Source organism: Ovis aries, chromosome 5 (genome assembly GCF_016772045.2).
Source record: "Ovis aries strain OAR_USU_Benz2616 breed Rambouillet chromosome 5, ARS-UI_Ramb_v3.0, whole genome shotgun sequence".
Lineage (NCBI taxonomy): Eukaryota > Metazoa > Chordata > Mammalia > Artiodactyla > Bovidae > Ovis > Ovis aries.
The window spans coordinates 36,184,219-36,209,295 of record NC_056058.1 but is presented as its reverse complement, the minus strand read 5'-3'; the positions used below and the strand labels follow the sequence as shown (position 1 = coordinate 36,209,295).

General features: G+C 38.0%; 1 protein-coding gene across 4 annotated transcripts in view; it reads left to right on the top strand.

Moving 5' to 3' along the window:
- The window catches only part of UIMC1 (ubiquitin interaction motif containing 1), a 131,214-nt gene that overhangs the window by 7,387 nt on the left and 98,750 nt on the right, over positions 1-25,077 (top strand). For all 4 annotated transcript variants that reach the window (XM_012178271.4, XM_060415699.1, XM_060415697.1 and 1 more), the window contains exon 2: positions 17,364-17,518. In XM_012178271.4, coding sequence (XP_012033661.1) covers positions 17,372-17,518 — 147 coding nt within the window. In that variant the 5' untranslated portion in view covers positions 17,364-17,371. The remainder of the gene's footprint in view (positions 1-17,363; positions 17,519-25,077) is intronic.

Below are 25,077 nucleotides of genomic sequence, written 5' to 3'. Positions count from 1 at the left end.
TGTTTAGTTTTGAAAGAGTGACCCTGTGTAGGGGATGAATCTTATCATTCAACTTTGCCTTAGCTCTTGGTTGTCTCTCAAACCTTTGTGAATGTCCAAGCAGCCTACTTTATTTTCAGTGGCCCCCAGTAGTTTAAGATGTGCCAAGACCTGTCAGTATCCCAAAGTGGAAGAACTCTGCTCCTAGATAAAGGCTGATTCGAAGCCAGACTCTTAGGCAGCTGCTTTTAAATTATGCAGATAGGGACTTCCCTGGTGGTCCAGTGGTTAAGAATCTGCCTTCCAATGTAGGGGACATGGATTTGATCCTTGATCAGGGAACCAAGATCTCATGCTGCAGGACAACTAAGCCTGTGTACTATAACTATTGAGCCTCTGCATTAAAACAAGAGAAGCCCCTGCTACAACTAGAGAGAAGTCCACGTGTCTCAGTGAAGAGCCTGCACACCACAACGAAAGATCCTATATGCTGCAATGAAGATCCCATGTGCCATAACTAAGAACTGACACAGCCAAATAAATGTTAAAAAAAATAGGCAGATAGCTATAGTCCTGCGGGATTCTGAGCGTAAGCCTTGTTGACCACTAGAATTTGGCAATCTAGAGGTGTCTTCTGGTGGCAACTGCAGAAATTAAGGCATCAGATGAGGGTACAAGCTCTGTTCTGTGAGATACTGACAAGCTGGAGCAAATCAGAGGAAGAGTGCAAAGACGTCACCCACCAGCCTTTGTCTCTGAATAATATTTCAGCAGGTGCTTAGATGTGTATTAAGTTAGATGCCTTCTCATCAGGCCAGTTCTTTATGATAAGCAAATAAACCTTTTTCACAGAAAGTTTGGGTGTTTTTCAGTTGGCTTCTGTGCTAGGCTCTTGGTGGTTTTCTGTGTGTGTGAGCCCTTTGAGAACTGTTTCTCAGTTTACTATAGCCTTGTGGGTTTCAAGAATGCAAGCGCTGTCAGGTTTCAAAGTTAGATGTATTGGGGATCATCTCTCAGGTGCGTGTTAAAAGTTGGGCTGCGAGATACAGGGTTCAAACCCTTCACTCCGGGAGAAGATTGGGACTTTGAGTTCCTTCCTGATTGTGGGTCACTACATGAGGGTGTGGAATTTACTTTGAAGTAAATTTCTCTTGTTTGTCTGATGTGTAGGATTTGCTCAGCTATGGGGTTATGTGTGTGTGTATGTATAAATTTTTTTTTCTTCCCTGCAGGAAATTGTTCTCTATGTAGCTGTAGATTTGTGGGAGGAAGTGAGTTCAAGATTCTGCAACATCACCATCTTGAACTGGAATTCCAAATTATCCTTTAATAACACAATCTTGATACTGACATTGGTATAACCCACTGATAGATTTCCCCCATTTTACTTATATTCATTTATGCGTTTCCGTGTATGTGTGTTAACTACTACAATTTTATCATTAGTGTGTAGGTTCCTGTATTATCCACAACAATCGAGAAATTAAACTGTTCCAACACCACAGGAACCCCTTTTCTAACCAAACCCGTGTCCTTCCTGCATATCCCCTCTCCTGTCCCTAACCCTTGACAACAATATGCTTGTTTTCTAAAATTTTGTCATTTCACGCATTTTTATAAATGGACTAATATAGAAAATAAAAGATTTATATATTTATTTATTTCATTGTTTGGCTGTGGTAGGATCTGTATTGCTGCATGCAGGCTTTCTCTAGTTGTGGTGAGCAGGGGCTACTCTTCATTGTTGTGTGTGGACTTCTCACTGAGGCTGCTTCTCTTGTTCTGGAGCACAGGCTCTAGGTGCTCAGGCTTCAGTAGTTGCAGCATATGGGTTCTAGAGTGCTGGCTCAGTAGTTGTGGCACACAGGCTTAGTTGCTCTGCAGCATGTGGGATCTTCCTGGACCAAGAATCCAACTGGTGTCCCTCACATTGCAAGGTGGATTCTTAACTCCTGGACCACCAGGGAAGCCCTGTATAACATTTTTGTTGTTCAGTCAGTAAGTCATGTCTGACTGTGACCCCATGAACTGCAGCATGCCAAGCTTCCTTATCCTTCACTATCTTCTGGAGTTTGCTCAGATTTATGTCCATTGAGTCAATGATGCTATCTAACCATCTCATCCTCTGTTACCCACTTCTCCTTTTGCCTTCAGTCTTTTAGGATGGACTTGTTTTTCTCAACACAATTCCCTTAAGAGTCAACCAAGTTGTTGCATATATCAGTAGTTCATTCTTTTTCTTTCTTTTTAACTTGTTTGCCTTTTTGGCTGCGCTGGGTCTTAGTTGTTACATGTGGGATCTTTGATCTTTATTGTGATATGTGAACTCTTAGTTCTATTAGGATGGTGAAAAAGTAATTGTAGTTTCACAACCCAATCAAAAAGTAGAAAAAAGACCTAAAGAGACATTTCTCCAAAGACATGCTGCTGCTGCTGCTAAGTCGCTTCAGTTGTGTCCGACTCTGTGCTATCCCATAGTCGGCAGCCCACCAGGCTCCTCTGTCCCTGGAATTCTCCAGGCAAGAATACTGGAGTGGGTTGCCATTTCCTTCTCCAACGCATGCATGCGAAGTTGCTTCAGTCGTGTCCGACTCTGTGCAACCCTGTGGACAGCAGCCCACCAGGCTCCTCTGTCCATGGGATTCTCTAGGCAAGAATACTTGAGTGGGTTGCCATTTCTTTCTCCCTCCAAAGACATACAGATGGCTAATAAACACAGGAAAAGATGCTCTATATCGCTCATTATTAGAGAGATGCAAGTCAAAAGTACAGTGAGATATCACTTCACACTGGTCAGAATGGCTATCATCAAAAAGTCTACAAACAATAAATTCTGGAGAGGGTGTGGAGAAAAGGGAACTCTCTTGCACTGTTGGTAGGAATGTAAATTGATAAAGCTACAATGGAAGACAGTATGGAGATTCCTTAAAAAACCAGGAATAAAACTACCATATGACTCAGTAATCCCACTACTAGGCATATACCCTGGGAAAACCAAAGTTGAAAAAGACACATGTACCCCAATGTTCATTGCCTGCAATAGCTAGGACATGGAGGCAACCTAGATGTCCATTGATAGATGAATGGATAAAGCAGCTGTGGTACATATATACAATGGACTATTACTCATAGTGATAAAAAGAATTACATTTGAGTCAGTTCCAATGAGGTGGATGAACCTAGAATTTATTATACAGAGTGAGGTAAGTCAGAAAGAGGAAAACAGATATCGTATACTAACACATATAAATGGAATCTAGAAAGATGGTACTGATTAAATTATTTCCAGGAGTGGAGATAAGTCTCCACTGTGTCTCCAGCAGTGGAGACACAGACATAGAGAATAGACTTATAGACATGGAGCAGTGGGGGAAGGAAGGAGAGGATGGGTTGTATGGAGAGAGTAACATGGAAACATACATTACCATGTGTAAAATAGATATAGTAGCCAGTGGGAATTTGCTGTATGACTTGGAGGACTCAAACTGGGGCTCTGTAACAACCTAGAGGGGTGGGATGGGAAAGGTGGGAGGGAGGTCCAAGAGGGAGGGGATATATGTACCTATGACTGATTCATGTTGATGTTTGACAGAAACTAACACAATACTGTAAAATAATTATCGTTCAGTTAAAAATAAATTATATAAAATAGGTGCAGTTTTAGATCATGAATTTTACGTCATTATAACTAGGCTCAAAGACATCTGTATTAATCAAAGTAGAAACCATTACCGTCAACACATTTTTACCAATGAGAAATAAGTTTGTTTATTCCTGTAGCATAAAAATCCTTGCTTTGGGATTTGATTAACTCTTGGAAAGCATTTTCTGCCTCCTGCTGGTTATGGTGGAGAGGGCAATGGCACCCTACTCCAGTACCCTTGCCTGGAAAATCCCATGGAGGCTGGAGCATGGTAGGCTGCAGTCCATGGGGTCGCTGGGAGTGGGACATGACTGAGTGACTTCACTTTCACTTTTCACTTTCGTGCATTGGAGAAGGAAATGGCAACCCACTCCAGTATTCTTGCCTGGAGAATCCCAGGGACCGGGGAGCCTGGTGGGCTTCCGTCTATGGGGTCGCACCGAGTCAGCCACGACTGAAGCTACTTAGCAGCAGCAGCAGCATCTGATTATGGAAACATTTTCCCTTCAAAAAGTTGTCAAGATGCTTGAAGAAGTGGTCGTTGGTTGGCGTGAGGTCAGATGAATATGGCAGATGACACAAAATTTCGTAGCCTAATTTGTTCAACTTTTGAAGTGTTGGTTGTGGAAAGTGCGGTGAGATGTTGTTATGGAGAAGAATTGGGCCTATTCTGTTAATCAATGCCATTTGCGTGCCTTGAAGTTTTCGGTGCCTCTCATCGATTTGCTGAGCATACTTCTCAGATGTAATGGTTTCACTGGGATTCAGAAAGCTTTAGTGGATTAGATGGGCAGCAGACCACCAGAAAGTGACCATGACCTCTTTTTGGTGCAAGTTTGGCGTTGGGAGGTGCTTTGAAGCTTCTTCTTGATCCAGCCACTGAGCTGGTCATTGCGTAAAATCCACTTTTTGTCGCAATCTGATTGAGAAATGGTTCATAGTTGTTGCACAGGATAAGAGAAGATAATACTTTAAAATAATAATATTTTTGATGTGTGGTCAGCTCACAAGACACCCACTTATCAAGTTTTTTCACATTTCCAATTTGTGAGGTTGAATTGTTTGGCAGCTTATTGTGGAATTGTAAGAGGATCAACTTTGATGATCCTCTTAACTGGTTGTTGTCAACTTCCGAGGGCCAGCCACCGTGCTCCTTATTCTCAAGGCTCTTGTTTCCTTTGTAAGACTTCTTGAACCACCACTGCACTGTATGTTTGTTAGCAATTCCTGGGCCAAAAGTGTTGCTGATGTTGTGAGTTGTCTTCACTGCTTTATGACCCATTTTGAACGCAAATAAGAAAGTTGCTTAAATTTACTTTTTGTCTAACATCATTTCAATAGTCTAAAATAAACAGCAAGTAATAATGTCATTAGCAAAAAAACTAAAGTGAAAAATGTGCATTAAAATGATATATTACATAACCACATTTATTTAAAAATGTATTCCAATATCAAACAGCAAATTCAGCAATGCAGAACTGCAATTACTTTTGCACCAACCTAGTAGTTCCTGTTGGAAGCATGGAGTCTTAGCTTCCATGGACTACCAGGGAAGTTCTTCGTTGTTGTTTTTTTTTTTTCATTGCTGAATATGTTCCATAGTATATATATACCACAGTTTGCTTAGCCACTCACCTACTGAAGGACTTTGAACTGTTTCCTCAATTTGCTATTACAAATAAAGCTGCTGTGAACATTTGTGTACAAGGTTTTCATGTGAATATAAGATTTTGTTTCTCTGGGATAAATACCCAGGAGTACAGTTATTGGGTTATGTGATAGTTAAGAAACTGCAGAACTCTTTTCAGAGTTGTACCATTTAACATTCCTACCAGCTTTGTATGAGTGATCCAGTTTCCCTGAACATTTGCCTGACATTGGTGGTGTGACTTTTTACATTTTATTTATTTTGATGGGTGTGTATTCAATAGTATTATCTCGTGGTTTTAATAGATTCATTTTGAGTTGATTTTGTATAAAGCGTTAGCTTGAGGTTTTCTTTTTTCTTTTTGCCAATGGATTGATTTCTGCTTGCTTTAACACCATTTGTTGAAAAGACTTTCCCTACTAAATTAGATTTGAGTATGTTGTGATGGTTTCTGAGCTCTTTCTTCTTCATTGGTGTATGTCTATTATTCTTCCAATTCCACACTATTTTGATTACTGTAGTCATATAGTAACCTTAATATGGAGTAGTGTGATTCCTCTCACTTTATTCTTTTTTGTCAGGATTGTTTAAGCCTTTTTAGGGCCTGTGCTTTTCCATGTAAATTTTTTAATAAACTTGTCTAAGTCTACAAAAAGATATTGCAGGGATTTTTATAGGAATTATGTTAAATCTAAGATGAATTGGGGCTCAGATGGTGAAGAATCTGCCTGCAGCATGGGAGACCCGGGTTCGATCCTTGGGTTGGGAAGATCCCCTGGAGAAGGGAATGGCTACTCACTCCAGTATACTTGCCTGGAGAATTCCATGGACAGAGGAACCTGGTGGGCTGTAGTTCATGGGATTGCAAAGACTTGGACATGACTGAGAGACTGATACCCTAAGATGAATTTGGGATGAATTGACAGCATTATTATGTTGAGTCTTAAAATCAGTGAGCATGTATGTTCCTCTGATTTAGATCTTTGGTTGCCTTCATTAATTACTAAGAGACGTTCAGTTCAGTTCAGTCACTCAGTTGTATCTAACTCTTTGCGACCCCATGGACTGCAGCACACCAGGCCTCCCTGTCCATCACCAACTCCCAGAGTTAACTCAAACTCAGGTCCATTGAGTTGGTGATGTCATCCAGTCATCTCAAATATTTAGGCATAAATCTAACAAAATATGTACAGGACTTACAAGCTGAAAACTATAAAACACTGCTAGTGGTTTTTTTAATATTTAAAAATTTTAAGACTAGAAAGTTTGGATAAAGGAGATAAGTATAATTTCACCACTAAATTGTTCTAAATTTTGCATAAGTAATTTATTTAATAAGTATTTGATGATTATCTATTATTTATAGAGAATGTGCTAAGTCCTAGGGCTAGACCTATCCTTGTCTTTCTGAAACCTACAATCTATTGGAAAAGACAGGTATTTCCTTAAAAAATCACAAGCATAAATATATAGTTACAGCTGTGATTACTTACTTTGAGGGAAAGCTGATGCGTTGCGCATATGTGGTAAGAGATTTGATCAAGTTTGGGGGTCAAGAAGACTTCTCTTAGGTCATAGTTCAGCTGAGATCTCAAGGATGAGAAGGAGTAAACTAGGTGAACGGGGGAGTGTTGGAGGGAATCTTTCATGCAGAAGAATTGTGTGGGAAGGCTTTGTGGCAGCAAAGTAGTATGGATGTAGCTTAAGAACTGAGGGAGTGGTTAGAGCAAGAGAAATCTGGCAGGAGGTCAGATAATACAGGGCATACCATATAGACCATATTAAGAGAAAAATGTCTTATATATGAAACAGTGAGATATTGAAGTTTTAAATAGTGCAATATTATTTATTTTGTTTGTTTTGGCCTTGCCGTGTGGATTGTGGGACCTTAGCTCCCTTAGTTATTGGCCACTGCTGCTGAGTCGCTTCAGTCGTGTCCGACTCTATGCGACCCCCTAGATGGCAGCCTACTAGGCTCCCCTGTCCCTGTGATTCTCCAGGCAAGAACACTGGAGTAGGTTGCCATTTCCTTCTCCGATGCATGTAAGTGAAAAGTCAAAGTGAAGTCGCTCAGTTGTGTCCGACTGTTAGCGACCCCATGGACTGCAGCCCACCAGGCTCCTGCATCCATGGGATTTTCCAGGCAAGAGTGCTGGAATGGGGTGCCATTCCCTTCTCCGATTGGCCACTAAGATAAGACTAAAAATGTTCCTACCTAGTGAGTCCCTGCCAGCTGTGAAAGTGAAATTATTGATATTCATGTCCTTCCTTTCCTTGGTTGGTGAATCTAGGGTCGGGGGATATATGGAAGAAGCTCTTGGTATGAATTGTAGAGATTCATGGTGTTCTTACTGAAAGTTAAGTAGTTTTCATGAATAAATATTTTTAATTTTGTTATATTCAGTTAGTTTCCAAGCTGAAATTTGTCAGCTTTTCAAGTTTCTTTTTGAGAAAAGATTTATTAACCTCTTTATTGTCATGACAAGTAGCCAGAAGTCTGCGGTTGAATTTCGGTCAGAGCATCTACCCATGTAACCACCTCCTTAATCAAGATACAGAACACTTACTTCAAGAGGTACCTTTATGCCTTTACCAGCCATTTTTCTCCCTCCTCCATCCTGGCCTGAGGCAATTACTTGACTTTTTATTTATTTTTTTCCCACTGTTGATTATATTAGTCTTTTCTAGAATTTCAAACACAGTTATACCTCAAATACTGTGGTTCAGTTCCAGACCACTGCAGTAAATCAAAATAAAGTGAGTCACATGATTTTTTGTTTCCCAGTGCATATAAAAGTTATGTTTACACTCTAGGCTGTTAAGCTTGCAGAGTCTAAAAAAATAATTTTGTTGTTGTTCAACTGCTTAGTTGTGTCTGACTCTTTACGACCCCATGGACTGCAGCACACCAGGCTTCTCTGTCCTTCACTATCATCTGGAGTTGGCTCAAGCTCATGTCTATTGGATCCATCACCAATTGGTGATGCCATTCAACCATCTCATCCTCTGTTGTCCCCTTCTCTTTCTGCCCTCAGTCTTTCCCAGCATCAGGGTCTTTTCCAGTGAGTCAGCTCTTGTATCAGGTGGCCAGGATATTGGAGCTTCAGCTTCAGTATCCGTCCTTCCAATGAATATTATGGGTTGACTTCCTTTAGGATTGATTGATTTGATCTCCTTGCTGTCTAAGGAATTCTCTGGAGTCTGTTCTAGCACCACAGTCAAAAGCATCAATTCTTTGGCGCTCAGCCTTCTTTGTGGTCCAACTCTCACATCCATACAGTGTATCTATTGAATTAACGGGGAACTCTACCCAATACTCTGTAGCGGCCTATATGGAAAAAGAATCTTAAGAGTGAATATATGTATAACTGATTTATTTTGTTGTACACTTAAATCTGTTAATAACACAAAATTTATAAATTGACTATAATGAAAATGAAAAAGTTGCTAAAAATTGCTGTCATCTGAATCTTCATTGAATTATAGTAGTAACATAAAAAAATTACTGATCAAGAAAAAGAAAAAGAAAAATGAAAAAAAAAATCATTGAAAGTGGGTCACCTTGATAAATATAATGAAAAAGTTTGAAATGTTGCAAGAATTACCAAAATGTGACGCACAGATACGAAGTGAGAAAAATACTGTTGGGAGACTTGCTCCACACACGATTGCTACAAACATTCAGTTTGTAAAAAAATGCAGTATCTACAAAGTGCAAAAAATGAGGTATGCCTGTAAATGGAATCATATGGTGTGTACTTATTTGTGTCTTGCTTTCTTTGCTCACCATAATGTTTTATGTAGTTTAATTGGTGAAGTAGTTTTCTATGGTATGGATAGACCACAATTTGTTTATCCATTCCCCTATTGGTGGATATTTGGGCTGTTTAGAGATTTCGTCTATTACGAATAGGGCTACTATGAATGTGACTTTATTTCTTCTGGGTAAATACTTGAAATGGCTAGGTCATATAGTAGGTGTATGTTTTACTTTTTAAGAAACTGCCAAACTGTCTTTTCAAAGTGGTTGTACCACTTTATATTCCTAACAGCAATGTATTAGCGTTCTAGCTGCTCCCGTATTCTTATCAATGCCTGATTTTTTAAGTCTTTTAAATTTCAGCCATGCTAGTGGATGTGTAGTGGTGTCTCACTTTATTTTTTTCTTATCAATTTTATTGCAAAATGATTTATGTGTAATAAACTGCATCTATTTGAAGCATATAGTGTGATGAAATTTTCCGGTTGTATACACTTGTGAAACTGCTGCCAGAATCATGATACAGTAGGTTCCCATCACCCTCAGAAGCTTCCTCATGCTCTCTTCTGTCCTTCTCTTCTTACACTCCTGAACCTTAGTAACCACTGATTTACTTTTTGTCACTATAGGTTAGGTTACATTTTATATAAATGGAATAATACAACCTTTGCTCTTTGTGACTGGCTTATTTCTTTGGCTGTGCTGGGTCTTACTTGCTGTGTTTGAACTTAGTTGCAGGATGTGGAACCTAGTTCTCTGACCAGGGATTGAACCCGGGTCCCCTCCTTTGGGAGCGTGGAGTCTTAACCACTGGACCACCAGGGAAATTTTTCATTCAGCAAAATGATTTTGAGGTTCACTCGTATTTTTGCCTGTGTCCTTTTTATTGCTGAGTAATATTCTGTTGTATGAATAAATCATAATTTGTTTATTCATCTGTTGATGGACATTTGGGTCATCTCATGGGGTTCCCTGGTGGCTCAGAGGGTGAAGTGTCTGCCTACAACGTGGGAGACCCGGGTTCGATCCCTGGGTTGGGAAGATCCCCTGGAGAAGGAAATGGCAACCCACTCCTGTACTCTTCTTGCCTGGAAAATTCCACTGATGGAGGAGCTTCAGTCCATGGAATTGCAGAGTTGCATACGACTGAGCAACTTCACTTCTTAGTGCTTGACATTGTGTGAAAAGCTTCTTTGAACATTACTGTACAAGTCTTTATGTGGTGACATGTTTTTGTTTCTGTTGAGTAAATAGTAGTAAGCAGAATGACTGGCCTGTATAGTAGTATACATTTAATTTTAAGAAACTGCCTGACAGTTTTCCAAAGTGGCTTAAAATTTTACATTTCCATTGGCAGTGTATGAGAGATCCATGTATTCCTCATTCCTGCCCACATTAGTGTTTTCAGTATTTTTAATTGTAACCATTATAATGGGTGTGTAGTGTTATGTCATTGTGGCTTTAATTTCTATTTTGATAACTAATGATGCAGAGCATCTTTTTCTGTTTGTTTTGCTTATTGGCTATTAGTACATTTGCTTTTGTGTCCATATCTTGCTCATTTAAAAAATTGGGTTGTCTTTTTATTATTGCATTATGAGAGTTATTTGGGCTTCCCTGGTGGCTCCAGTTGGTAAAGAATCCTCGTGCAGTGCAGGAGACCTCCTGTAATGCAGGAGACCTGGGTTTGATCCCTGGGTTGGGAAAATACTCTGGAGAAGGAAATGGCAACCCACTCCAGTATTCTTGCCTGAGAAATCCCATGTACAGAGGGGCCTGGTGAGCTACAGTTAATGGGGTTGCAAGGTTGGACACGACTTAGCAACTAAACCATCACCACCATAAGAGTTCTTTACATATTGTGACTATGAGTCTTTTGCAAGATATATGCATTGCAAATATTTTCTCCCATTTTATGACTTGTCCTTTTGTTTTCTTATTGGTGTCTTTTGAAGAATATAAGTTTTAAGTTTCATTGAAGCCTAGTTTATCAGTTTTTTAAAAAATTCTGTGTCTTTTACTCTTTGTATCCTGAGAAATCTTTGTTACTCAGGTCACAAAAATTTTACCTTTCAGTATTAGAAGGCATGCACACACAAAAAAACCCCAAAATGTAAGAAGGTAAAATAGTCATAATTCTTAAACACAAAAACACTAGGAGACTGGTTATGCACGTCAATTTAAATCTTCGGGTTGTTTCTGAAAATGAAGGGGTTTAGCTAGATCATTGGTAGTTCTAAACTCTTTTGGATTTTGAGCTCCTCTGAGAGTTGGATGAAAGCTATAAGAATTTTTCCCAGGGAGCATACAAAAACAAGACAGTTTTACACACAGTTTCAGGAGATTGTGAATCCCTTGAAGCCTAACCATAGGTCCTTTAAGGGCTTGGGGATTGGTTAAGAACCCTTAGCTAGCAGTTCTTTAAGTATTTATCTAAGATTTATCTCTTTAATTTGCCAGATTCCGTTATACTTTTACCTCAGATGTCTTAGCTGTTTCTTTCTTGGTCTCCAAAAAGATTTGTTTTTCTTTGGGTAATTTCCATTATGGCGGTAACAGACCTAAGTCTAAAAGGAGGGATAGAGTGAGTGGTTAAAACGGAAGACTTCAGTGATTTTAGTAATTTATATTAGAATATGGCACTGTTTATACAAAGTTTTGTTTTGTGTGTGTTTTTTAAATATCTGTTACAGTTTGGTGTTTGAAGAATTGCTCCCCCAACTGCAGGATTGTCATTAAAATTAATTCATTTTACTTTAGGAAGTAAAAATACATCTAATTTATCTAAAAATTTGTCTAATAGTGTTATAGGTTAAATCCTTCCACATATTCATGTTTGATAAATTTTTTTCTTGCAAATTGACAGTTCATGTCTCGTTATCTAATGGGATGTTAGTATTTTGTGTCAGTTTGTACTTTTTAAATATAATCAATAAGGAAAATATAAGCAAGGTGAAAAGACAGCCTTCTGAATGGGAGAAAATAATAGCAAATGAAGCAACTGACAAACAACTAATCTCAAAAATATACAAGCAACTTATGCAGCTCAATTCCAGAAAAATAAACGACCCAATCAAAAAATGGGCCAAAGAACTAAATAGACATTTCTCCAAAGAAGACATACGAATGGCTAACAAACACATGAAAAGATGCTCAACATCACTCATCATTAGAGAAATGCAAATCAAAACCACAGTGAGGTACCACTTCACTCCAGTCAGAATGGCTGCGATCCAAAAATCTGCAAGCAATAAATGCTGGAGAGGGTGTGGAGAAAAGGGAACCCTCCTACACTGTTGGTGGGAATGCAAACTAGTACTGCCACTATAGAGAACAGTGTGGAGATTCCTTAAAAAATTGCAAATAGAACTACCTTATGACCCAGCAATCCTACTACTGGGCATACACACCGAGGAAACCAGAATTGAAAGAGACACATGTACCCCAATGTTCATCGCAGCACTGTTTATAATAGCCAGGACATGGAAACAACCTAGATGTCCATCAGCAGATGAATGGATAAGAAAGCTGTGGTACATATACACAATGGAGTATTACTCAGCCGTTAAAAAGAATTCATTTGAATCAGTTTTGATGAGATGGATGAAACTGGAGCCGATTATACAGAGTGAAGTAAGCCAGAAAGAAAAACACCAATACAGTATACTAACACATATATATGGAATTTAGAAAGATGGCAATGACGACCCTGTATGCAAGACAGCAAAAAAGACACAGATGTGTATAACGGACTTTTGGACTCAGAGGGAGAGGGAGAGGGTGGGATGATTTGGGAGAATGGCATTCTAACATGTATACTAACATGTATGGGAGCTGGGGGAGGGGGTGAGCATGCATGTGTGTGTCTGTGTGTCTGTGTATAAATAAAATGGAGTATTATGCATAAGAATAAATGAAATAATACCATTTTCAGCAACATCAATGGACTTAGAGATTATCATACTAAGTGAAGTCAGATAAAGACAAAATGTTATATAATAACACATATGTGGAGTCTAGAAAATAATACAAGTGAATCTATATATAAAACAGAAACATACTCACAGACATAGTAAACAAACTTATGGTTACCAAAGGGGAAAGGAAAATTAGGGGTACAGATTAGGGATTAACAGATATAAACTGCTATACATAAAATAGAGAAACAGCAAGGATTTACTGTATATTACAGGGAACAATGATATTTGATATCTTGTAATAACCTGTAAGGGAAAATAATCTGAAAAAATAACTGAATCATGTTGCTGTATGCCTAGAACCAACACAGTATTGTAGGTCATCTATACTACAATGAAAAATGTATGTGTTTAATATTTTCATCATTCTGTATGATTTCTTCTATTTCTTCAAGACTTAAGTCATTTAAAAATAAACATTAAGAATAGAAAAGAAATTTGTGTTTGGCTTCTATTCTTACAGTAGGGAATGATATTGTGAGTGACTAGATTGGAAGAGTTTGAGTGTGTCCTTTATTAGTGTGTCCTTTATTACTATCCTCCCTTACTACTCAGGTTGTCCAGATGTTTTTTGGCAATGAGATGTAACATTTCTCTTAGGAGTAATTGAATGATTAAACAATTTGAGAAGTTTGTAACACAGTTAATGTTCTTTTAAAATCAGTATTTAAGTCAGTGAGTCTCTGCTTTGGTTATAATAGAAAATCATCTGGAAAGTTGTTTTTTTTTTTTTTTAATTTAGGTAGATTTCTGCTGCTGCTGCTGCTAAGTCACTTTAGTTGTGTCCGACTCTGCGCAACCCCATAGATGGCAGCCTACCAGGCTCCGCTGTCCCTGTGATTCTCCAGGCAAGAATATGGGAGTGGGTTGCCATTTCCTTCTCCAATGCATGAAAGTGAAAAGTGAAAGTGAAGTCGCTGTGTCGTGTCCGACTCTCAGCGACCCCATGGACTGCAGCCCACTAGGCTCCTCCGTCCATGGGATTTTCCAGGCAGGTAGATTTCATAGACCGCAAAATCCAGCAGTTATCTTTTTAAAGTGTATAATTTAATGGCTTTTTGTACATTCAAAATGTTGTGCAACTACCACTATGTTCCTTTTTTTTTTAAAAGATTTAGTTATTATTTTTGGCTTTGCTAGGTCTTTGTTGCTGTGTGCAGGCTTTCTCTAGTTGTGGCAAGCAGGGGTTATTCTTCATTGTGGTGTGCGGTCTTCTCATTGTGGTGGCTTCTTTTGTAGTAGAGCACCTGCTCCAGTTGCGTGGGCTCAGTCAGTAGTTGTGGTTTGCAGCCTCTGGAGTACTGGCTCAGTAGTTGTGGTGCACAGGCTTAGTTGCCCCAGAACATGTGGAATCTTCCCAGGCCAGGGATTGAAACTGTGTCCCCTGCATCGGCAGGTGAATTCCCTGGACCACCAGGGAAGTCCACTTTCTAATTCTAAACATTTTCATCACCCCAAAAAGAAACCCAAGGCCATTAAGTACTCTGTATTTCTGTCTCCTCAAACCTCTAGTTATCTTAATCTGCTTTCTGTCTCTGTAGATTAGTCCATTCAGGATGTTTCATATAGACAGAATCATATAATTTGTAGGCTTTTGTGTCTGGCTGCTTTCACTTAATGTGTTCTCAAGGTTTATCCATTTTGTAGCATGTGTTAGTACTTGGTTTCTTTTTAAGGCTGACCAACATTCCATTGTATGGATGGATGTACCACATTTTGTGTATCCATTCATCATTTGGATTATTTCTGTTTTTGGATATTATGATTAATGATGTTGTCGCTGCTGCTACTGCTGCTGCTGCGTCGCTTCAGTCTTGTCCGACTCTGTGCGACCCCCTAGATGGCAGCCCACCAGGCTCCCCCGTCCCTGGGATGCTCCAGGCAAGAACACTGGAGTGGGTTGCCATTTCCTTCAATGCGTGAAAGTGAAGTTGCTCAGTCGTGTCCGACTCTTAGCGACCCCATGGGCTGCAGCCTACCAGGCTCCTCCATCCATGGGATTTTCCAGGCAAGAGTACTGGAGTGGGGTGCCATTGCCTTCTCCATGAACATTTAAGTGCAAGTCTTTGTTTGAATACTTGTTTTTAACTTTCTTGGATGTTTACTTGGGAGTAGAATTACTAGATGTATTTTAATATTTTGAAGAATTGCCAAGCTGTTTTCCACAGCAGCTGCAGAATTTTATATCACACTATGAATGAATGAAACTTTTAATTTCTCTGCATCCTTGCCAATGTTTGCTGTTTTCTCTAAGAAAAAAATGCAACTTTATTGAGATATAATTCACTTACCATATAATCCATCCACTTAAAGCATACAATTGAAATGAAAAAATAGAACTGCTGTATGATTCAGCAGTTTTACCTCTGAGTATTTACTCAAAGAAAACAAAACACTGATTTGAAAAGATATATGCATACCAGTGTTAATTACAGCATTATTAACAAAAACCCAAGATATGGATGGAAACCCTTTTGCTATTGATTTGCGAGAGTTCTTTATTCTGTATACCATTTCTTTATTACATAGATGCTTTACAGATACTTTTCTCATTCTTTATTTTTTTTTAAACTTCCTTAATATGGTGGTTTGGAGCACAGAGGTTTTTAATAAGATGAAGCCCTGTTTATTTATTTTTTCTTTTGTTGCTTATGCTTTTGATAACATTTAATAAACTCACCTATCCAAGATTACAAAGCTTTATGCTTATGTTCTGCCTTAGAATTTTATAGATTATGCTCTTTCATTCAGGTCTTTGATCTGTTTCATGTAATTCTTTATTATGTGAGGTAGATGTCCAATTTCATTCTTTTTGCATTTGGGGATCTAGTTGTCAGAGTACCATTTACTGCAAAGACTTATGCTTTGTCCATTGAATTATCTTGGCACTTTTGTTGAAAGCAATTGACAGTATGTGTGGATGTTTTCTGAACTCCTTGGTCTTCTGTTCCATTGATCTTATTTTTATTCTTGTGCCAGTGCCGCACTGTCTTGATAATATTGCTTTGTAGTAAGTTTTGAAATTGAGATGTGTGAGTCTTTCAGCTTTGTTCCTTTTTTTCAAGATTGTTTTGGCTGTTCTGGGACTTCTGTTTTTTCTGTTTTGCATTTCCTCTGTGAATTTTAGGATCAACTTGTCTGTGTCAACAAAAAGCCAGTAGGAATTTTATTAGGAATTATGGTGTATTTGTAGAGCGATTTGGGGAATATTGCTGTCTTAACAGTGTCAAGTCTTCTAATTCATGAACATGGGATGTCTTTGCATTTATCTTTTATATCTTCCAGCAATATTTTATAGTTTTTGGTTGCGAACCTTGCACTTTTGTTAAATTTTAAGAATTTTTTTCTTTTTGGTGCTATTAAACTATAATTTGAAATTTTAATTTTTGGATTATTTATTGCTTATAGATAGCTGTTCAGTTGATTTCTGTATATTGACTTTGTATCCAGCAATCTTACTGAACTTGTTCATTAGTTGTAATGGTTTTTTAGTGGATTTCTTAGTTTTTTTTTTTTTTTAAATTCAAGATCATGTCATCTACAAAAGGCAATAGTTTTACTTCTTCCTTTCCCATTTGGATTTTTTATTTCTTCTTATTCCATAATCGACCTGTTTAGAACCTATAGTATAATGTTCAGTAGAAATGATGAATGCAGACATGCTTGTTTTATTCCTATCCTAAGAGGAAAGCATTCAGTCTTTTACCTTTAAGTATGATTATTTGCAGTGGATTTTTTAAAAAAGTTGTCCTTTATTGGTTGAGGCATTGATATTTAAAAAAAAAAGCTTTTAGATGAATAATAATATGCAGTTAGAGAGCCAGTTATTTAAGTTAATGTTTAAGGAACTATGATAAATTATTATATTATTCCTATTGAAATGTCACTAAAAAATGAGATTTATATATATATTTTTTCCTTTAGAGGAAAAATACAAATTTTAATTAGTAGATGAGTTCAGAAATCCAATTTTACTTCTGTTAGATAGATATCTTTTTCTTTTATATGACCAAATGATAAATAGAATCTAGAAAACTTATACTTTAAGGACATTATTTTTCCTTTTGCTGCTGCTGCTGCTGCTAAATTGCTTCAGTCGTGTCTCTGTGCAACCCCATAGACGGCAGCCCACCAGGCTCCTCTGTCCCTGGAATTCTCCAGGCAAGAATACTGGAGTGGGTTGCCATTTCCTTCTCCAATGCATGCATGCATGCTAAGTCGCTTCAGTCATGTCCGGCTCTGTGCGACCCTATGGACAGCAGCCCACCAGGCTCCTTTGTCCATGGGATTCTCTAGGCAAGAATACTGGAGTGGATTGCCATTTCCTTCTCCAATTTTTTTTTCCTTCTATTTCAGACAAAAGGATGCCACGGAGAAAAAAAAAAGTTAAAGAAGCCTCTGAAGCTCAGAACCTGGAGAAGAAAGATGTAGAAACTACCAGTTCTGTCAATGTGAAGAAGAAGCGTAGACTTGAGGATGCATACATTGTGATATCTGATAGTGATGGAGAGGTCAGTATTCCAAAGAGTAGAGCTCTAGGTCTCAAACTAGGCCTCCTTATCTGTGACTGGTTTGTTTGTGAGATTGAACTTTAATGACATCTTGCCAGACCATGCAGCTTTTACTCAGCTTCGTAAATGGAATTAAGAATTACTTAGAAGAAAGTAGTCATACAGTTTGGCTGAGGATGGATCATAGCTCCTCAGTTTTATAATATATTAACTGATGGTGATATTTTAAAACCATTTGAATAAATCAAATGGGAAAATTTTCATATGTCTATAAAGTGAGAGAAAGACAGCTTTTTAAGTCTCTAGATATACTCTGTCGAGTGTGGTAGCAACTAGCCACCTGTAGCTATTTAAATTAATTAAAATTAAATAAAAGGAAAAATAAGTTTATCTCTTGGACTAGTCACATCTAGTGTCTGCTGTGTTAGTGCAAATATAGAACATTTCCCTTCATTATAGAGAGCTTTGTTGGACAGAGCTGTAATAGATTTTAAATCTTTCCCTTGATCTGTGTTTCCATTTGTTTATTGGAAATTTCTGCCTGTTTGTAGGTCATATCCAGTAAGACAGTGAAATAAGTCACTGCTTTTTCATCTAAGTTTACCTCTCACTCTTCTTTATCTGCTATCTCATTTGATGGTAGAACCACTTATTTGCCTCAGGTTATAAAGCTCAGAATTGTCTCTGACTCTTCATTTTATTGAATTGCTTTTGTGACTGCCTTCTTTCACTTGACATATGTTTTCAAGGTTCATCCATATTGTAGCATAGAACAGTACTTAATCCCTGTTAAAAATTTTTGTGTATTTATTTATTTTTGGCTGAGCTGGGTCTTTGTTGCTGCACACGGGCTTTCTCTAGTTGAGGTGAATAGGGGCTACTTTCTAGTTGTGGTGCAGGGCTTCTCTTTGTGGTACCTTCTATTGTTGCAGAGCACAGGCTTTAGGGCGTGCAGGCTCAGTAGTTGTGGGGCAGGGGATAAGTTGCCCTACTGCGTGTGAAATCTTCTCAGATCAAGGATTGAACCTGTATCCCCTGTGATAGCAGGCAGATTCTCAACCTCTGGGCTATCAGGGAAGTCTTCTTCATGCCTTTTTTCCCCTACAGTGACTGTACCATTTTACATTACTATTTTACATTCCCATCAGCAGTATACTGGGATTCCATTTTCTCTACATTCTTGCTAACACTTGTTATTTTTAATAACAAGTTTAATTTTATATCACCCTAGTGGCTTCCCTGGTGACTCAGAGGTTAAAGCATCTGCCTGCAATGCAGGAGACCTGGGTTTGATCCCTGGGTCAGGAAGATCCCCTGGAGAAGGAAATGGCAACCCACTCCAGTATTCTTGCCTGGAGAACCCCATGGACGGAGGAGCCTGGTGGGCTACAGTCCACGGGGTCGCAGAGTCAGACACGACTTCACTTTCACTTTCACTTTCAGTGGATGTATCATGGTTTCTCATTGTGGTTTTGACTTGAATTTCCCTAATGGCTAATGAACTTGTGCGTCTTTTTTTACTTGTTAGCCATTTGTATAGGTTCTTTGAAGAAATGTCTGTTCAAGTTCTCCATCCATTTTTACCTTGCAGTTTTTCTTTTTGTTGTTAAGTGGTTTTCTTTTTTATTTTGCATGTTTAACCTCTTATCAGATACATTATTTGCAAATATATTCTTCCATTCTAGGAGATGTCTTTTCACTTTCTTGATAATGTTCTTTGAGGCACAATAGTTTTAAATTTTGAAAAAGTCCAAGTTACCTTTTTTTCTCTCTTTGGTTATTTAATGTTTTTGGTGTTGTAGCTAAAGAATTATTACCAAATCTAAAGTCATGAAGTTGATCCCTAAGAGTTTTCTAATTTTAGCTCTTACAGTTTGGTCTTTGTTCCATTTTGAAATAATTTTTGTGTATGGTATGAGATGGCATGTGTGTGTGTAGTGTTAAAATATACATAACATAATTTAGGATTTTAACCATTTTTAGATTATATATATTCACACACATATTGTTGTTGAATGGTGAAAGTTGTTCAGTTGTGTCCGACTCTTTGCGACCCCATTGACTCTACAGTCCTTGGAATTCATCAGGCCAGAATACCAGAGTGGGTAGCCTGTGGATCTTATGAACCCAGGTCTCCCACATTGCAAGCAGATTCTTTACCAACTGAGCTATCAGAGAATCCCTAAACATGCTTCTGCCTGTTTTCAAACCAGGGACCTTTTGTGTATGGGGTGAACGTCATAACCACTACACTACAGAAATGCCCATTGAATTGTAGGGGTTCTTTATATATTGTGGACAGTTAGCCCCTTGTCAGATAAATGATTTGCGCATATTTTCTCCCATTTCATAGGTTGCCTTTGTACTCTGTTGATAGTCTTTTTATGCAGAGTAGTTTTAAATTTAGTCCAGTTTATCTGGTTTTTGTATTACTGCGTGTGCTTTGGTGTCATATCCAAAAAGTCATGCCAAATCTTCCATGTCATGAAGCTTTTCCCCTATGTTTTCTTCTGTGTGTGCTCGGTCATGTCCAACTCTTTGTGATTCCATGCACTATAGCTGTCAGGCTCTGTTGTCTGTGGAATTTTTCAGGCAAGAATACTGGAGTGGGTTCCCATTTCCTTCCCCATGTTTTCTTCTAAGAGTTTTAAAATTTTAAGTGTTATATTTAGGTCTTTGATCGATTTTATATAATTAGCTTTCGTGTATTGTATAAGATAGGGATCTAACTTCTTTTTTGCTTGTGCATATCCAGTTTTTCCAGCACCATTTGTTGGTATTTTAACTTTTAACCTAGGTATTTGTTTATGTTTTATTTGGATTTCTTGTAGGTAGCACATGGTTTGAGGTTTCTAATTTTATACAGTTCTGAGAATCTCTTTTTTAAATGGATGTGGCTGGATTATTTATATGTAATAAAGTTACTGAGGTACTTTAAAAGGTACCATCCAACTGATTGTTTTCGCATTGGTTCTTTGTTTTCTTCCCATTCTTGTTGATTTAATTTTATTTTTGCATTATGTAGAAAATTGCTTTATTGAATAAATTAAATGTATAGAGAAAGATATTCTCAAGTTATCTTGCTTCTCCATTCTATACACCCTATTCCACATCCCTCACACCACTGATAACCAATTTCATTAATTTTTTTTATTCTTAAAACATTGCTTTAAAGCAAAAATAAGCCCATTCATGTTTTTTCTCTCTCTCTTTAAATATTTATTTATTTGGCAGTTTAGTTCAGTTTGGTTTAGTCGCTCAGTTGTATCTAACTCTGCGGCCCCATGAATCGCAGCACACCAGGCCTCCCTGTGCATTACCAATTCCCAGAGTTCACTCAAACTCATGTCTATCGAGCCGGTGATGCCATCCAGCCATCTCATCCTCTGTTGTCCCCTTCTTCTCCTGCCCCCAATCCTTCCCTGCATCAGGTCTTTTCCAATGAGTCAACTCTTTGCATGAGGTGGCCAAAGTATTGGAGTTTCAGCTTTAGCATCAGTCCTTCCAGTGAACACCCAGGACTGATCTCCTTTAGAATGGACTGGTTGGATCTCCTTGCAGTCCAAGGGACTCTCAAGAGTCTTCTCCAATACCACAGTTCAAAAGCATCAATTCTTTAGCGCTCAGCTTTCTTCACAGTCCAACCCTCACATCCATACCTGACCACAGGAAAAACCATAGCCTTGACTAGACGGACCTTAGTCGGCAAAGTAATGTCTCTGCTTTTGAATATGCTATCTAGGTTGGTCATAACTTTCCTTCCAAGGAGTAAGTGTCTTTTAATTTCATGGCTGCAGTCACCACCTGCAGTGATTTTGGAGCCCCCCAAAATAAAGTCTGACACTGTTTCCACTATTTCCCCATCTATTTCCCATGAAGTGATGGGACCAGATGCCATGATCTTATTTTTCTGAATGTTGTACTGCATCTTAGTTGTGGCACATGGGATTTTCAGTCTTTCTTGTGACTTGAGGGATCTAGTTCCCTGACCAGGGATCGAACCCAGGCCCCTTGTACTGGGAGCACAGAGTCTTAGCCACTGCACTCCAGGGAAGTGTCCCCATTCATGTTTTCTTATGCTTCTTTTTATGTGAAATGTTGCATATCTATTTACATCTTGTTCTTCTCTCAGAATAGTGTATCTTGTAGCTTATTCCTTTCATTTTCTCATTGTTTTCTTGTATTTCTTTAGTGGCGCTTTCAGATTTTTACTTGAATCTGTTTTCCTTTGGAGACCACCCCCCCCCCTTTTTTTTTAAAGGGAACCCTCTTGCATTGTTGGTGGGAATGTAAATGGATACAGCTACTATGGAGAACAGTGTGGAGCATTCCAGATCAGCGGCAGCATGCAGATTCTTTTTTGGGGCCCCACCAGGGATCGAACCTGGGCCCCCTGCATTGGGAGCTCAGAATCTTAGCTCCTGGACCACCGGGGAAGTCCCTGTTTTTCTTTTTTGAGATGATTTTATCTATTTTCAGTTTTGGTTTTATCAAGTTTCAATTTATTTGTTCCTTTCCTTGTTGGTTTATGGTTTGAGCTTTCTGATTCTAGGCTTTTCTTAATCTGTAGATGGTTCTTTAAAATTTGTTTGGGATGTGGTAATTTCCTTTTCTGGGTTGATGATTAGAGAATATTCATAAACTTAAATGTTTTTATTTACATTTTCTCTTTCTGTTTTATAGTTGCTTGGTTTGTGAAATTTCTTTTTTTATTCTTGTATTTACTGGACAAAAGCTTCTCTTTTGTCTTTTTAGTGTAATTCATTTTAGTTTTTTTATGGATGGTATTGTTGATATTAGAAGAGAGGTTGGCATGTTTATTTTTTTTCTTCAGGACCTGTCATGTTTTTCCTCCTTTCTTTTTATTTTATGAAATCTGAGGGGGTACCATCTCTTCTTTGTGTATCTTCCTCTTTTCTATTGGCAGTATGTCTTTGAGGTTGCCACTTTTGTTTCTTTCACTTTCAAGCCCTTTAAAATGTAGCTGATTATGTGAAATACCACGTCTTGGACCAATGTTTGGTCTTAGTGTCAGACATTCTAATTTTGAAGGTGGTTTTGTCTGTGTTCTTAAGTTTTTCATCTCTTTTTCTTGTTTTTCATATAGTCTCTTAAGCCTTCTCTTTCTTTGTTCTATTTACTCATAGACTTGCAATAGCACTGGGAACTCTGTTAGAATTTGCTGTTTCTCTGCTCACTGGTTATTTGAATTCTGTGGTATGATTTGTCTCCTAATAATGTTGAAGGCATTGGTCATAGGTGGTATTATTTCTGGTCCTTATTGCATGCTAAGTTGCTTCAATCGTGTCCAACTCTTAGTAACCCCATGGATTGTAGTCTATCAGGCTCCTCCGTTCATGGGATTTTCCAGGCAAAAATACTGGAGTGGGTTGCCATTTCCTCCTCCAGGGAATCTTCCTGACCCAGGGATGGAACCCAGGTCTCCTGCGTCTCCTGGATTGGCAGGCAGGTTCTTTACCACTAGTGCCACCTGGGAAGCCCTATTGGTTTTGTGTTTTTTTCTGGGAGGATATATGGAGAGAGTCAATTTAGGTAGGTGGCTCAGTGGTAAAGAATCCAGTACAGGAGATGCAGGGTAGATTCCTGGGTTGGGAAGATCTCCTGGAGGAGGAAATGGCAACCCACTCTGGTATTCTTGCCTAGAAAGTCTCATAGACAGAGGAGCCTGGCTGGCTACAGTCCACAGGGTCACAAAGAGTCAGACACAGCTAAGTGACTGAGCATGCACACACAATTACTGTTATTTTCTAGACCTTTCATTTTTAGCCGTTCTGGATCACTTTGTTATAACCCAGCCTCATAGCATTGAGTTTAATTTTTTGTTAAGTTAATTTTATTTCTTTTTGTATATTCTTTGATTTTTGACTCTGCTTTTAGCATACATTTTGGTATACCTTTTTATATCTGAATTTATAGAAATGCTTTTCGTAGTTCCTTCTTTTTTTAAAAATTTAGCTCTCTGTAGTCTGGTTTGTCAGTTGTAAATAGTATCCTTTGACTTTCACTTATAGTGCATGCAATAGAAAATGAACTTATTTTACTTTCCATTTCTGATTTCTCTCAATTATTAGGTGTGTCATTTCTGCATATAATATTTACATGTTTTATTCTTTTCTTATCTCTACTTCTGTTTTAGTCTTAGTTCTAAAATTAAATATGTTAAATATTTTCTATCCATTCTTTTGCCAGGTTTTTCTAATCATTTTTTAGTTGAATAGTGCTTGATTTTTACTAGATTTGTCAAGTAGGTCTTGTGACTAGATTATTTCCCAAGTTGTTATGTTTTTGATACTGTTTTTCTATAGTCTTGATATCTGAAAGACTGCTTAATGAGATCCAACATCCTTGGTTTAAAATTTTCTTTTTTCCCTTGAGTTTCTTTAAAATGCTGCCTTCTTGATTTTTGCTTTGTATGTTATGTTTGATAAGTCTGATTTATTTTCCTTTTTTTGGTAAGTGACTAGTCCTTTTTGTTAGTATGAATGCCAAGAATTTTTCTTTAAGGTGAGATACGTATATTATATGTATGTGTTAGGAAACTGGTCAGAGTGAACTTTCAATATGTCAGTTCAGTTCAATTGCTCCGTCATGTCTGACTCTTTGAGACCCCATGGAGTGTAGCTTGCCAAGCTTCCCTTTCCATCACCAACTCCCAGAGCTTGCTCAAATTCATGTCCATTGAGTTGGTGATGCCATCGAACCATCTCATCCTCTGCCTTTTTTCCCTTGTAAATTTTATTTATTATAATCTTAATGTCAGTTTGTTTCATTGTTTGTTTTCTTCTTCAGAGATCCCAGTTACATATTTATGGGATCACCTTTACCTGTATTTTTTTTTTCATTTTTAATGACATTTATTGTTTTTATCTTAATTTTACAAGCAATACCTGTTGATTGTGGACAGTTAGAAACACATAAAAGCCTAAACTAAAAAATGACAACCACCCACAAACCCCACCCTGTAGAGATAACCACCATTAGCATTTTGATGCATTCTGCCCCCCCCCCCACCTCCCACACACTGTAATTGAAGTATAATTTACCCAAAACACTGTATTAGTTCCAGGTGCACAAAATAGTGATTTGCATCCATTTTATCCAATCTATGGTACTAGTTTCCTCACAATAAATATTTTATGAAATGTTTTCATTTTCACTATTTGTATAGATTAAAAAAAGATACCTATATAATTGTTGTGAATTGTATTTCCATATACATACAAGCTCTTTGGGTATGTTTTTCTATGAAGTGTCTTAACATGTTTTTTGCCTGTGGGAGGGTGCTTTGTGTTGATTTGTAAGAGCTCTTTATATATAAGGAAAATTAGCCCTTTATCTGATGAATATGTTACATACTTTTCCCTGGTGGTTCTGTTGCTTTTTAAAGTACTGATTTAAAAGAAGTGAGTATGCACTGGGCTTAAACATTATTACTGACTTTGAAACATTGAATCGAGGTCTCTCTGAACTTGGGTGCATACTTGCTGGGATTTTACAGATGGGCCAGTTTTTATATGAGCTTGACTATGACATAATTA